This window comes from Phoca vitulina, unplaced genomic scaffold, assembly GCF_004348235.1.
Source record: "Phoca vitulina isolate PV1807 unplaced genomic scaffold, GSC_HSeal_1.0 scaffold125, whole genome shotgun sequence".
NCBI lineage: Eukaryota > Metazoa > Chordata > Mammalia > Carnivora > Phocidae > Phoca > Phoca vitulina.
Window position 1 is genome coordinate 575,528 of NW_022589828.1, and position 15,158 is coordinate 590,685.

Sequence of the window (15,158 nt, forward strand, 5' to 3'; positions counted from 1 at the left end):
CCAGGTGGTTCTGATACTTTTTTTTACAAGTTTTAAGATCCGTTGTGTTGTGTTGTAATTACCCTGAGGCAGAAATGTATGCTGTGATTGGAAGATCTTAAGAAGAAACGTGCTAATTGCATTTCTTAGTTATTGTATTTTCTGTTTTTATGATATATTTAGTAGAAGGATAAAATTGGGAAAAGAAGGATAGTGAAGAGGCAGTTAAAATGATTACAATGTGACAATCGTAAATCCTAAAATCAACCCAATAGCCAACTCGCAGTGTCTAGGTGTTTTCCTCAGCCGTTTGATGAGCTCTGAAGGCCACGTGGAATTAGTATAAATTACAGTCTTTGCTACCTCGGGGGAACCCACATGGAATTAATAAGCTTTGCTTCTTGCACGAGAAAAGAGCATTAGACAAGTAATGGACATCATTATATGATGTGCTATTTTCATGATTTAGACTATAAGTACTTTAGGATTTAAAAGGAGAGAGAGAATATAGACAGTAAGAGAATCATGAAAAACTTTTTTTCAAAAAACAACCATTTGATTCAGGGCTAAAATGTAGCTACAATTTTATTTGGTAGATGGAATAGAATAGGAAAGTTTAATTTAGAAATGGAAAGTAGAGAAGCAGGAGAATAGAAGATCTAGTGAAACAGTGGAATAAAAATTATTGTGGATTTTTGCACTATGTTGATGTGGGGATAGTGCTAATAATTTAAGCTAGGGCTATTAACCTTATATCTACAGTTAAGAGGAGGGGGCTGTGAATGGTTTTATGGACTTCTGTCAAATTTCCTAGAGAAGTGTGGGTTGAGCCTGTGTGAATGTATTTGGGTTGAGTGTGGGTTGAGTGTGTGTGGATGTATTTGCATGTGTATAAAAATGTCTTGTCTACTATGCTTTTATTCTAGTCTCACAGGACTCTAACTCTCCCCCAAGTACACAAACCAGGGGTATAAAGCTTGAGATGTTAAATATTTTAAGGTCACACTATTTCAGGGGATCATAATAGACCAGTTCTTGGGACTCGTAAAATGAATATATTTGGGCAGTAGAAAATAAATAAATTTTCTATCAATGATATTTTATTTGAGGAAGATCACCATAATAGTTCTTTCTAAGAGTAGTGAGAATAAGGTAACGTGGAGACAATTAAATTATTAAAATGCATAAAGCTCAAGTCTTTAAGAAAGCCTATCATTTGGGCATTCCTATTTCTTGAATAAGAAGACCCTCACAATCAACCTCTTAAATGCTCCCTTTACGTCTTTGTTTCTAAGTGTGTATATAAGGGGGTTCAGCATGGGTGCGATGATCCCATAGAAGAGGGACACCATCTTTCCCCGGTCCTTGGAGGCAGGGGATGGTGGCTGCAGGTACATGGAGATAGCTGTGCCATAGAACAGTGACACCACGATCAGGTGGGAGCCACATGTGCCGAATGCCTTTCGCTGGCCGTCAGCTGACTGGATTCTCAACACTGCTTGGACAATAAAAGCATAAGATATAAGGATGAGTATCACGGGTATTAAGAGAAATAGCACACTGATAAAGAAGAGTTCAGCCTCGTTTGCTGTTGTGTCTACACAGGACAACTTGAGCAGAGCAGGGACTTCACAGAAGAAGTGATCTACTTCTCGATGGCCACAGAGCGGCATCTGAAGGGTCCAGGTGGACTGCAGCACTGAGTTGCCAAAGCCACTAAGCCAGGATGTGGCTGCCAGCTGAAGGCAGAGCCTTTGGTGCATGATAACTGAGTAACGGAGAGGCCGACAAATAGCTACAAACCTATCAAAGGACATGACGGCCAAGAGAAGACATTCGGTGGAACCCAAGGCCAGGAAAATGAAGAGCTGGGCCACACAGCCGCCATAACTAATCACTTTCCTGGTGTTGTATATGTTTACCAACATCTGGGGAACCGTACTTGTGGTGTAGCAAAGGTCCAGGAGCGACAGATTGGTAAGAAAAAAGTACATGGGGGTATGGAGTTTGGGGTCCAGATGAGACACAAGAATTATTGCCAGATTGCCAAAGATAGTCAAGATGTAGGAAACCAGGAAGACCACGAAGAGCGGGAGCTCCAGCCATGGTCGGTCTGAGAAACCGAGGAGGATGAACTCCTGTGGGACGCTCTCATTCACCTGGCTCATGATCAGTGGTTCAGCTCTTTGTTCCCTGAAACATAAAAGGTCAGTAAGTTAACAAATGCATATTTATTTACTGTCAGTTGGTTATCATCACTTTGTTAATAATTTATATAAATTACAGACTGATGGCATTAATAATGTGAAAAATGTATTGATAAAAATATAAATATCTTTCCAAGTATTTCAAAAGTGTTTCTGTGTTTCTTCGCAAAATGAATTTCAAAATTTTTAAAGCATGTCATCAGTTTCCACCTTCACGGAATGTGTCCTTTGACCTTTTGTTGTTTTGCAAGTTTGTTGTTCTCACTTCTTTCTGCCTGGATACCTACTCTTAGGTAGAAGTCAGCATAGTTCTGGGGCGCCTGGGCGGCTCAGTGGGTTAAACATCTGACTCTTGATTTTGGCTCAGGTCATGATCTCAGGGTCATGAGATGAAGCCCAGTGTCAGGCTCCACGCTTAGAGTCGGCTTGAGATTCTCTCTCTCCCTCTCCTTCTGCCCCTCCCCCGACTCACTCTAAATGAATGAATGAATGAATGAATGGATAAATAAAATCTTTAAAAAAAGAAGCTTGCATAGTTTCTGCCATTGGAATTTATTCTAATCTCTCCTTAATGCCAATGAGATTCCCTGTTTGTGCAAATTAGTTAAAATTGTTTAAATCTCACCCCTCCCACCCTGAAAAAAAATGTAGATAGTATCCAGAAAGTTATCAGACACAGTTTAAGGAGATATGTTCTTTTTTTTTTTTTTTTAAGATTTTATTTATTTATTTCACAGAGAGAGACACAGCGAGAGAGGGAACACAAGCAGGGGGAGTGGGAGAGGGAGAAGCAGGCTTCCTGCTGAGCAGGGAGCCTGACAAGGGGCTCGATCCCAGGACCCTGAGATCATGACCTGAGCCAAAGGCAGACACTTAACGACTGAGCCACCCAGGCACCCCTAGGAGATATGTTCTTTTACTTTTTAGAAGCTCAGAATTCATTTAGGATTTTTTAATAATAAGGATCTTGAAGTCTGACAGGCCTGGGATCACACTTTGCCCAGTTAGTCACATTACCCTTGTTTCTTATCCTCTGATCTTCCGGCGCTTCATTTGTAGGGTGAAAATAATGACGCTTTTTTAAATTGTCTTGATCTGAGGCCAGATGCCCACCCTTCCATCTGGACACTGACCCCCAGAAACACAGCAGTGTGGATGAAAGGAACTTCAGTGATTCAGGGCCTCTGAGGTGCTCAGAGAGGAATTACTTACGGTTTTTAGAACTCGAAATTTCCTAAGGTTGCCCATTGAAAGCTTCCCATTTCCTTCTTAACCCCCAAACCATCAACCTGAATAACAGGGATCATAGGAACCATCTGTTGTGAAGTAGACATGTGATTGTTAGTGTAAATTGCCCGGCATGGTGCCTGGCCCGCAGAAACAGACATATTCGGGAAAGGATGGATGTGATGTGGAAACTCTGAGATGCTTTGGGCAGAAGCTACTCAGAGCCCTGCATTTCCTAGAGGTGTGAATATGTCCATTCTAACTGCTAAAAATGAATTCATGCCAAAGAAATCTTAACAGGACACTCAAAATTATTTCATTATTTTATCAATATCGGAATGTAAATTTTTCATTATTATTCTTGTTCTTCAAAAATGTTAGCAATGTGTATTTTAACTTTATGTATTCTAGGGACTATTAGTCCCCCCTAAGTATCCCCTCTCTTGCTCTCAGCTGATAAAGTTGAGATACATAGTCACAGATATAGATATGAAATGATGTTCAAATGTATCTTTAAGTGAAAAAAGGCGGTTATTGAACATTGGTGTAGTATGATCCCATTAATTAAAAAAAGAAATTATAGGGGCACCTGGGTGACTCAGTCGGTTAAGCGTCTGCCTTCAGCTCAGGTCATGATCCCAGGGTCCTGGGATGGAGCCCCACATCAGGCTCCCTGCTCAGTGGGGATCCTGCTTCTCTCTCTCTCTCTGCTGCTCCCCCTGCTTGTGCTTTCTTTCCGACTCTCTGTCAAATAGATAAATAAAATCTTAAAAAAAAGAAATTATATATATGAATATATACACACGCATATATATACAAACACACACACACACACACACGTACTACAGTGTGAATTAAAAGTTACCTTGAAGAACACAGGAGAAAAAAATGTTACCCCTGGGAAATGGGGATGGGTGAGTGTAAAACAGGCTTTATGTGTAAGTTTAACTGTTTTTTTTCTGATTTAAATAAGCAGACATTACTCTTGCAATATATTTTCTTAAATATCCCCACTCACCAATGGACTCTCTGTATTTTACTCTCAGATGGGCCTTGCTTTAGTTTGAGACTTTGATCCTCATGAGGGTACAAATCATCACAAGAAAATTTTTTTAACTCTTCATACTTTCTTAAAATTAAGTCTGAATCTGCAGGGAGTTTCTCTAAAAGATGTGTGTGTGTGTGTGTGTGTGTGTGTGTTGGGGGGTGGTATTTTATTATCTTGTTGGCCAAAAAGTGTTGCCCAGGAATGGAAGAATCAGGAAAAATAGTAAAAATGGCACCAGGGAAGATAAACTTCACATACTTCCCAATTTCCTTGAGTTGCACAACTGTTGAATAGATCTCTTCAAGTCCAGGTAACTGGGGTGACTGAAATGCCCCAGTTTACCCAGGACTGCTGGGTTCACCCCCACTGTCCTGATTGTTTCTGAGAAAGCAGCTTCCATTCTCAGAAGTGCCCCTGTTTGGATAAGGTGTAAGTTCTCCTGAACTACGATACTGAGGAGTGAAACAGGAGGTACGTCATCACTGAGGACAGCAGATGTGTTTTCTCCTTCACATGGGCCAGTGGCCCCCCCTGACCCGCCCTAGACCTGGTGCTTCTTTCTAGAGCTCAGCCTGAGACCGAAACACGCAATGAGGGAATCAGTTAACTCTTTCTTAATCCACTGACTCCCTCACTCTGAGATTCGGTACTTACTGAAAGTAATAAACTGCTTTTATCATCAATATAACATCCTAGTTCGTGCATAACGTCATATATAACATCCTCCCAGGCTTTCCGTGGTCAGTGAGGGCACAAGGGGAAACCAGAGTACAGTCGGGAATAACCCTGGGCCAGAAAGCAATCAGGGGAAGAAGTCTGATAGACTTCAGAGCACCAAATTCTTACATTCTGCTTTGCTCATCTTTTTTTTTTTTTTTTTGTACATTCGCTTATCTTCCAAACACATAGTAACCTCAAGGGTTTATCCACTCTTAAAAACATATCTTTAGATTAAATAATTGTGATATCATTTAGTGTTTTAGAAGGGTTTTTTTTTTCCCTAGGAAAAGCACAGAGTTATTAGATAGATAATATTACATGAATGAACATGAAGAAAATACCTCGAAACAATTTCAACCATTTTAAATTCCAGGAAACCTAATTCTTTTCATGCCAAATTCCTTTTATTATCATATTTGTTTCCAAAATAATGTCACATCATTGACTCAATTTCTTTCCTTTTTTTTTTTTTTTAAAAGGGCTCCACTCCCAGCATGGGGCTTGAATGCAACACCTCATGATTGAGAGTTACATGCTTTACCAACTGAGCCAACCAGCCACCCCTAACTCAATTGGTTTCTATCACTGTTAGATCCTGACTTCTTCATGAGCCTTTCCCATTTACTGAACTCCTTCCTTTGAACTTCTAGTCGAATTTTGTCTAGCTTTACTATAACACTTTCTTCTTTTCGGTTTGTCTTATTACTTTATATATCTTGTATATATCTTATATTCACATATATTGTACATGTCATATGTACCCTCCTAGCCTGATAGTTCCTTGAAAATAGGATCCACCTTTGCTTCATCTTAGTACCCTACTAGCAATTCACAGCACAGTCTAGCTACTCAAAAAATTAAATGGGTACATAATTCTTCAACTTACGAAGTGTCTCCTCTGTGGACAGAAGTGTGTTAGACCCTGAGGATCCAAGGAAACATCAGAGACAGCTTTTAGTGTAGAGGAGTTTATGGTATTTAGGGGATATATGTATGTACATAAAAATATAGCAACAGGTGTTCATGAGTTTATGATTTCCAACACTTTATGTCTAGGAGTTTTTAAAAAGTAAGTTTCCCTTGTCATGGTATAACTTTTAAAATACTCTTTATGGAAATAGTTTTATTTTGGCATGAATTCAAATCAAAGGACAACTTCATCAACGCCAAGTGGGCTCCAAGGCTTCATGAACTCAGCATGACCCTTCTTTCTGGATTCTGCACCTCAATGCCTGCAATTATTTCCTCCTCAAAAAGAAGGCTTTTGTGTGTGCAGTCACCAAACCAGATGCAAGCCCACAGAGGGTATCAGGATGAATTTACATATCAGTTTATTATTCCTTTGATTTTCAGATTTTTATTTTTACCTTATTACTTTATTTTTATTATTTCTTTCGGCTTTTATTCATGTGAGACCCTGTGAAGGGCATTGAGTCAGTAGGCTGTCTTCCAGCTCTGCTCTAAAATCCCCATCCGTGAAAGTACCAGCAGTGTATTTGGGGAAGGAAAATCTATACAGTTTGATTAGCTAATATCTAACTGAGGGCTGTCAAACAAAACTTAAATGTAGCCTATGTGATTTTCATTTTAACTCTTACCATCCTTCTTTCCTGTCTTGGTTCTAGATAATTAAGTCTTTTTAAAGAATACGAAAGCCTCAAGAACACAAAACAGGTATGAGTTTAGTAACTGTTGCAGAAAGTTTAAAAAACAGCTTGGGCGGGGGAGAGGGGAGCAAACCCTCAGAGCTTGCCCTTCCCCCCTGCAGCAGAGCGGGCCCAGAGCTTGGATCTATGAAAAGATTATAAGCATACATGTGATTTTCAGTTTTCTTGCCTGAAAGCTTTTGACTTCAAGGCATCACCTTTGCCTATTCTCTCTGGGTCTGGTTCTGTTACTGTTACACACATGTAAACATTCTAGTATGTTTCTAAAGGAATGGAAAACAATGGGCAACTCCAGTTTTGAAAAAGGGCGTGAATGATGTTGTAAGGAGACAAAGACTGTTCTTTCTTAACAGTGGATTATTTCATAAAGTGAGGGCCTTTTGAGTAAAATTAAGCAACTTCAGTTTACCTCTGCTTTTTAAATATGTCAAACTACATAGAATTGAATTTTGTAAAAGTGCATTGCCCTTTCTCAGGAGTGCTTCTTGATGAATTTCGCTGGTGATACAGACACTGAGTGAAAACCCAGAGCTGCACACAGAGTTGGCTCACTCTCCTTCAATGGAATGTATTTAAGTATGAAAGTGTTGTAAATGCCCAGTTTGTGTGCTGCAGTACCAACATAAAGATGTCATTATTCCATTAACGTTTGTTTCTATTACCTCGTTTTACTTAGTAGGGAAGACTCAAGTCAATTCTTATGGTAATAAAAGGTAGATTCCTTTAGGGAGGAATTATTTAAAAATACATATAACTCTAATATATTTCATATTGGATCAGCAAATTTGTTTGCTAGAAAATTGGACTATGATCTGAGGGAGAGGTGTGTGTATATGTGAGTGTGGGCGACCGGAGGAGAGAGCCCGTGAGTGCTCCGGGTTATTAGTGCATCCCACATCCACAGAAGCTGTAAAGAGCAAAATATACAATAAATGCCAAGCTGAACCTCATGAATTGAATTAAAATTTTGCAATAGGGGACATTTGGCCCTTATGATTTGAAATCAGTCTAGGGAGTTTTTCAACAGCAAGAAAGACAATTGGTTTAAATACCTCAAAATAGCACAACTGGTAGCAAGTCTGTAATTTCTGAAGTAATTGGGTAATTAACTGAAAACAAAAGTTGAGCAGCGCATGAAGCTTGTCCATCTTTCAAAAAATGAAAGAAAGTATGGAAATGCATCTCATCTCTGGCTTTGAACAGTAAACTCTTCTAGCTCATCCAATTTGTAAAGCTAAATATAAATTTCAATTCACAGGAGAATTTTTTACTTGATGAGATGTTTTTATTGCTTGTTTTTTAAAAGTTAATATAAAATCTTATGGCATGCTTCCTAAAATTTTAGAGTATCTTCACGTTTTAAAAATGTCTTCTTACCTTCTTTACTCCCTCAGTATTTTCCTAAAGTAGATGGTACCGTAGGAAGCCTGGTAGTTAGTTATGTTTCAAGGTCACTGTGTATTTCAATTCTGATAACTTTTATTGTCTCAAAATTTGTTCTTTTCCTGCCCACACATTCCCAACCTCAACCTCACAGACTTTCTCCCCCAATGTGTGGATCTCTTCAGTGCTGCTATACCAAAGTTTCCTCCCGAAACACACCCTTCCCTAAACAGGATCCCCATCTGACCTCAGCGCAGTAATTCCTCCTAGAGGCATGAAGTAGTTTGAATTCTGATTCATATTCTCAGTGTTAGGACTGAAGTATTTGTTAACATCTAAAACAAACAAATAAAAATCTAAGAAGTTCTTACCTGCATCTCTGAACTTAGATACCCTCCTGGTTGTTTTCCTGTTTACACATACGTCAGCTGCTTGCCCTTGTGGCTAATACCTTGAAGATCACTGAGTAGATTCCTCTGCTTTTGAGTACAAAGCCCTATTGGCAGCATCTCACGGGGATGTTATTCTCATTTTGAGTGGCAAGCGTTCAACTGGGCAGCAAAACAGAACATTTTGATTTTGTGAGATACCAAGGGGATCAGAAAGGGAGCACATCTGGGTTGAAACCTAAGTTAACAGAAGGAGCATTTTAGAGGCTGCTGATGGGATATTAGCAAACCTTATCTGTGATCCTCTTAGAATATCTTAACCCATAGTACTGAATATTTGCCCAGACGAATACCTATCATCATGTCCTTTTAAACCTGTACATAGGTTGACTTTATATCTGCCATCTCTTTATTGAATTCTCCCATCCCCTATCTGAGCTTAAACATTCAAAAAGATAAGGTTTAACAGAGTCTTAGAAGCATCTCTATGAGCTACAGTATGGACAGAGTATCCAGAGAAGAGAGGTCACAAGAATTTTAGTCCCAAACCTGCCAGTAAGTCATTGTATAATTGGGCAAGTAAGTTAATGGCTTTGGAGGTCAGTTTTATCTTTTGTAATGTTATGGGGTTGATTACTTTTAAGTTTTCTCGAATTATCTCATATGCCTAAGAGATAGGCTTCCAAATATCCCATAGATGCCATGTTCTTGCTGGAGTATAAGGAAGAATATTAGGAGTAATTTTTCACACAGCTAACGTATTATAGTTTGGTTTGGCATAACTTACAAAGAAGTTTATTAAAAAAAGTTTTTCCCTGTTTATGAATGATTAATTTTGCCGGCAGACTGAGTTTATGTCCTCAGAGAAGTTACTTGCCCAAGATCTTAGAGCTAGTAAATAGGAGACTAAGGATTAGCACCTAAGACTGACCTGCACTAAAGTTCTTATTTTCCACAGAGATTACAACATATTCAAAATACTATTATATATAAAGTTTCATAGAAGCTAAAGTGGAATGAATCATATTTTTCCTAGCAGATAATTTGGTCTTTGCTGAGATGTGAAATATAAACGGTCTATGAAATGAGTGCTTCGAACACTCAAATTTTACTAAGTATAAGTAATATTATACTTGGCATATAAGTATATTATAGGACTATAGTATGCTAAGTATATAAGTGTATTACTAAGTAATACTAAATAAATTTAGTAATTTTTTTCATTTTTTTTAAAGATTTTATTTATTTGAGAGAGAGAGAGCACAAGCAGGGGGAACGGCAGGCAGAGGGAGAAGCAGACTCCCCCTGAGCAAGGAGCCCGATGCAGGACTCGATCCCAGGACGCCGGACCCTGGGATCATGACCCGAGCTGAAGGCAGACGCTTAAACGACTGAGCCACCCAGGTGCCCCAAATTTAGTAATTTTTTGAAATGTATTCTACTCACCTCCATTTTAAGCATTGGAGATAGATCCACTTATTTCTGTGTCCAAGAAGGTTCGAATCAAATAGAATTAAAGTTCACAGATAGAGGGACATCTTCATAGGTTACTTAGTTGTGTAACTGGTTTGATGACATTCATTCAGCTTCTTTTAGTTACACTCCATATAAGTCATGAGGTTCCATTCAGAGTTAGCTGGAAGATAAGGACGAAGTGTCACAGAATGTGGTGTTCAGGTATCACGTCCCTTGGAATGAGGGCATCAGCTGCTATTTTCAGAGGGTTTTTCCTAACCAGTTTTGCAAAATGGATAGAAGTATGTACGGTGTACTTTCTCTATCGTTACTGGTGTTTGTTTTGGTTCCTGGCGGAAATCTCAAACACTGAATTGCAAAACTCTTCCCCCATAGTTTATAGTAATTAGCCACAGACCCAATGGGGAAGGAAAGAGATCTTTGAAGTGATATTTCTCTTTGCTCTTGATTTGCTCAGCAAACTTCCTCTAGAGACCAAATCCTCAACTTTTTCTAAGACAGAAGTAATGACAATGGGGACTAAAGTATCCAAGAAAGTTTGATTTTTTTGCTGTTGAATTGGGATTCGTTTACTTTTATCAGCTACTCACTGAGTTCTCTAAAAGCATGCAGTTAATTCTATCAGGAAGGAATTCTTTATTCCATGTGTAAATTCTCTAAATAGACCTTTACTTAATTTATCTTAAGAAAATTGCTTATTGGCTTGGTTTATAATACATTTTACATAAAGTAATCTTAAAAATTAACATAGAGCCAGGCGCCTGGGTGGCTCAGTTGGTTAAGCGACTGCCTTCGGCTCAGGTCATGATCCTGGAGTCCCTGGATCAAGTCCCACATCGGGCTCCCTGCTCGGCAGGGAGTCTGCTTCTCCCTCTGACCCTCCCCGCTCTCATGTGTTCTCTCTCATTCTCTCTCTCTCAAATAAATAAATAAAATCTTTATAAAAAAAAAAAAAGAAAAAATTAACATAGAGCCAATATATCCACCTTATCTTTCATGGATTTTAAAATTTCTAGGCTTAATTACTAAGCTCTTCTTGAACTCAAGATTGCATAGATTGTCTTGTAAGCTTTAATTTTTTTTTTATATTGCAATGTTTATTCCAGCCAGAATATATATTTATTATTTATGTACTGTAACATGCAGGCTCATTTCAGTTTCTTTTCCAGATGAATAGATTTGGAAGACATATATTTATAATTCTGAAAAAATATTAGGATCCATTGAATAGACAAAACCATAAGCTTTTAACAAATTTGAAGGACCCCCCCACACACACACACAAGTAGCCCAATAGGAAAATGACAAATTATAGGAATTAACAATGTAGAGATTAAGCAAGTCCAAATGACCAATATAAGAAAATATGACCAAATTCTCAAGTAGAGAAGTATATATTAAAATAACAATGATAAAACTCTTCATATTCACCAGCCTGGAAGCAAAAGGAGAATTGAATTCTATTGCTAATGAGAATGAAGGAAAAAGGCTACTCACAGATTACCCGTGGAAATTCAAAGTATTAAAGGCTTTCTGGGGAAAAAAATACGGCAATGACTTTTAAAAACTACATATTCTCAACCTTGTGCTGTCACCCCTTGAAATCTCTCTCATAGAAAGAAATCTAATGTTATATAAGGACAAATGGACATTAATGTATGATGTAGAAATGTTTTAATGGCCAAAGATGGAGAAAAATATAGGGTCCTTTGAGACCCGCTGAGCAGGGAGCCCAATGTAGGACTCCATCCCAGGACCCTGGGATCATGACCTGAGCCAAAGGCAGACACAGAACTGACTGAGCCACCCAGGTGCCCCTCATTATCCCTGTTCTTGAGGTCTTCACCCGGGTGCCCCTCATTATCCCTGTTCTTGAGGTCTTCACCCAGGTGCTCCTCATTATCCCTGTTCTTGAGGTCTTCACCCAGGTGCCCCTCATTATCCCTGTTCTTGAGGTCTTTCAACTGAGAGACTAGTACAGTAACCTCTGGGTTAGTCTTAAACTCTGAACTAACTCCTCCATACCATGAGATTGTGGAAAATTCAGCTGTGTTTTTCAGAGGTGTTGGACAAACCTTTAAAATTTCCTTCCCTTCTTAACTTAAAGTTTCTCAGATATCTTGAGGGGAAAATTCCCTTGTATTTCAGGCCCTCGATTCATTTTTGTCACATTAGCTAAAGAAGAATGACAAATTTCTGGGTTTTTTTTTTCCTTTATTCCCTACTATCAGTCCTTTTACCAGCTAAAGATAAGTTATCAGCTTCTTGCTGGCATCCGGAATCAGCATAGTTCCCAGAGGGAAAAAGCAACCTCAGCTCACTTCACACTTCTTCATTCCATGGAATATTAAACTGAATACCTATTAACTTTTTTGTCTTTGTTGCTTTAGTAGCTCTTTGATATTTTACACAAATGATTTTTTGTGTTTATTATGGCTTTTCTAGTTCTTGACTTCTAAAAGCTATTCGATCTTGCCCGTAAGCAGAATTCCTGATTCAGATTTTAGCTAAATTTGTAATAAACAGCACAGTTTTCCTGGTGCGGGTGGCTTCGGGGAATGTCAGAAGTGGATTTAGCATGAAGCCGATCACACTCGATCTTCGTACGTCCCTCCCTGGCACAGACGCCCTCCAAGACTCTGAGAAGGATCCTAGCGATGTGTGCCCATAAACATCATGGTTTTGTAAAATTTCCACAAAAAATATCTGTAATTAGTTAAGGCCTCTCTCATTTCCACTCCAACTTCCCTCTTGAGGCAGGAGGGAAAGGGGATTAGGGAGATAAGTTGACCAAAGTACAGCCATTTTGGTTTTAGGTTGACCCTTAACCTAAAAGTCAGCCGGTCATAAAAAATGTCACAAGGTGTGACTTAGGGAAAACCACAAGACCCCACTCCCTCAGGTAGTAAAAGCCACAAAGCTGGACATTCTTAAAATTGCTCCTTGTGGGTAATTCCATGACCCTAAGAGAATGGAAAAACCACCCAATATAATGATAAACCAAAGTTAAAGAGTAAGCCCCTCCTTATACAATTAGCTAATTTAAAAAAAAAACTTATAAAACCCTTTGTTAGAGGTAAAGGGGGGGTCCTCTTCCCTCTCTGGGAGGAAAGACCAGTACTTGGTCAGTGAAGTAGCTCCTTTCTTCTGCTGACCCACCGCATGGTGCTGGCAGGTGCAGGGCGGGCCGTGAGGGGTCCCGAGGACGCCAGCCCGACAGGTGGGGGCAGCTCAAGCCTCGGAGTAAAGGACGCGTCCCCGTGAGGGCTCCCGGCGAATGCCGGGGTGTATTTCAGAGCTGTAAAAGAGAATCCCGACACAAATGAATGCAAAGAATTTTTTCAAAGAGTTGATAAAGCTCGGCTGCCATTTGGAAAGATGTTTTGCAATGGTCAAGTAAAACAAGTGAGAAATTATAGATCCTTGAGGTGTAGGGACAAAGAGCACTTTCCGTTGTCATCTTTGAATTTCTTTATTATTATTTTTTAAAGATTTTACTTATTTATTTGAGAGAGAGCAGAGCAAGAGAGTATGAGCAGGGGTGAAGGGCAGAGGGAGACGGACAAGCAGACTCCGCAATGGGCAGGGAGCCCGATGCGGGGCTCAGTCCCAGGACCCCGGGATCATGACCTGAGCCGAGGGCAGACGCTCAACGACTGAGCCACCAGGCGCCCCTGAATTTGTTTATTAAAAAATACCTACAGAAAAGCTGTCAGGCAAAATAATTAATGAAATCTTGGGGGAAAAACAACAACAACAACAACAACAACAACAACCAACCAGTAAGTCTGAGTACAGAAATCACTGCAATTGTATTTTCTTCAGATAAAATATGAATAGAAATAGTGAATACGATCTTGAATTTTTTTGATTTTCCAATTAACAAAAAGACTTGAATCAAAGCATATTTGAAAGTGATTTGAATTCTTAGTATTTGAAGACGATACCGACATCAATGAAGCTAACAGAAAAGTAGTAAAATGTCACTACGATATATACATGGGACATCAATGAGAAAATGATTAATGAAGTGCTATTATGTTATGTTACTCACAAGAAAACTTGAAATATCCCCCAAATCTTATAAAACATGTAAAAATGGAAATGAACACAGGTTTTCCCCAAAAGTGAAACAATAGTAAATATTTATAAGCCTTCTTGATAATGAGTTGTGAAAGCAATAGGAAATTTCTAAACTATTTCTGTTAACTTATAACAGGTAAAATTTGATCAACCACACCATGCTGAAGGAGATATTCAATTATCTCTCTATTCTCTCTATAGGAAATTGTAACATAAAATTATTTTTACACTAAAAAAAAAATGGAAAAGTAACTAAGGAGTGCTCATCCACAAAGTAGGAACAGAGAGCATAGATGTGTATCAGGCAGTTAATTTTAAAATGATATATATATATTTTTAGATTTTGTGATGTCAGGTAGGAAAATACTGTCCTCTGTCCTCTTATGTTCAGTAACTGAGGGCATATACATTAAATTAACAGAAGACAGATTAGCAGGAGAAAAGGCATACAATTTTTATTAATATTTTAGTGTATCGGAGTTCTGAGAAAAGAAGTGAAACTCAAAGAAGCAGCTAGACTCAGAAGCTTATGTATTATTTTAATAAAGGAAAGGGTGTTTGGGCTTCGAGGGACACTAAATTGTGGAGAAGTGACTAGGAAGTACATGGAAGAAACTGATGGAATATAAGGGCTATTTCAATAAAAAGACTGGCTTATGTAGACTCATCTCAGTGCTCAGTCTGCTCTTTCTTCCTGCTGTAGAAGAGGGGACACCTTCCCAAGGGAAAAATATACGCCCTGCTTTTAGACAGAAAAGGGGAGGGCAGAGAACTTTGCCTGCATCTGCTGATTCTCATTTGTCTTCAACTACAAATAATCCTTGTGTCAAACTGACATATTTTTTTAAAGACTTATTTATTTATTTTAGAAACAGAGAGAAAGAGAAAACATGATGGGGGAGGGGCAGAGGGAGAGGGAGAAAGAGACTTAACCAGACTCTGTGCTGAGTGTGGGGCTTGATCCCATGACCTTGAGAAA

At 38.9% G+C, this 15,158-nt stretch overlaps 1 protein-coding gene across 1 annotated transcript; it reads right to left on the reverse strand.

Annotated features, from left to right (window-relative positions):
* Positions 1-1,057: 1,057 nt before the first annotated feature.
* On the reverse strand, positions 1,058-4,042 carry LOC116628660 (olfactory receptor 2B2). Its single transcript, XM_032399024.1, has 2 exons — positions 4,003-4,042; positions 1,058-2,172 (listed from the first exon to the last, which is right to left on the reverse strand). The coding sequence occupies exon 2, from the start codon at positions 2,145-2,147 to the stop codon at positions 1,206-1,208; it is 942 nt and encodes a 313-aa protein (XP_032254915.1). The 5' UTR covers positions 2,148-2,172; positions 4,003-4,042; the 3' UTR covers positions 1,058-1,205.
* Between the last annotated feature and the right edge of the window lie 11,116 nt (positions 4,043-15,158).

What these genes read in the sequence shown, in the direction of transcription:
- LOC116628660 (XM_032399024.1), bottom strand. Translation starts at nt 2,147, where the DNA reads ATGAGCCAGGTGAATGAGAGCGTCCCACAGGAGTTCATCCTCCTCGGT.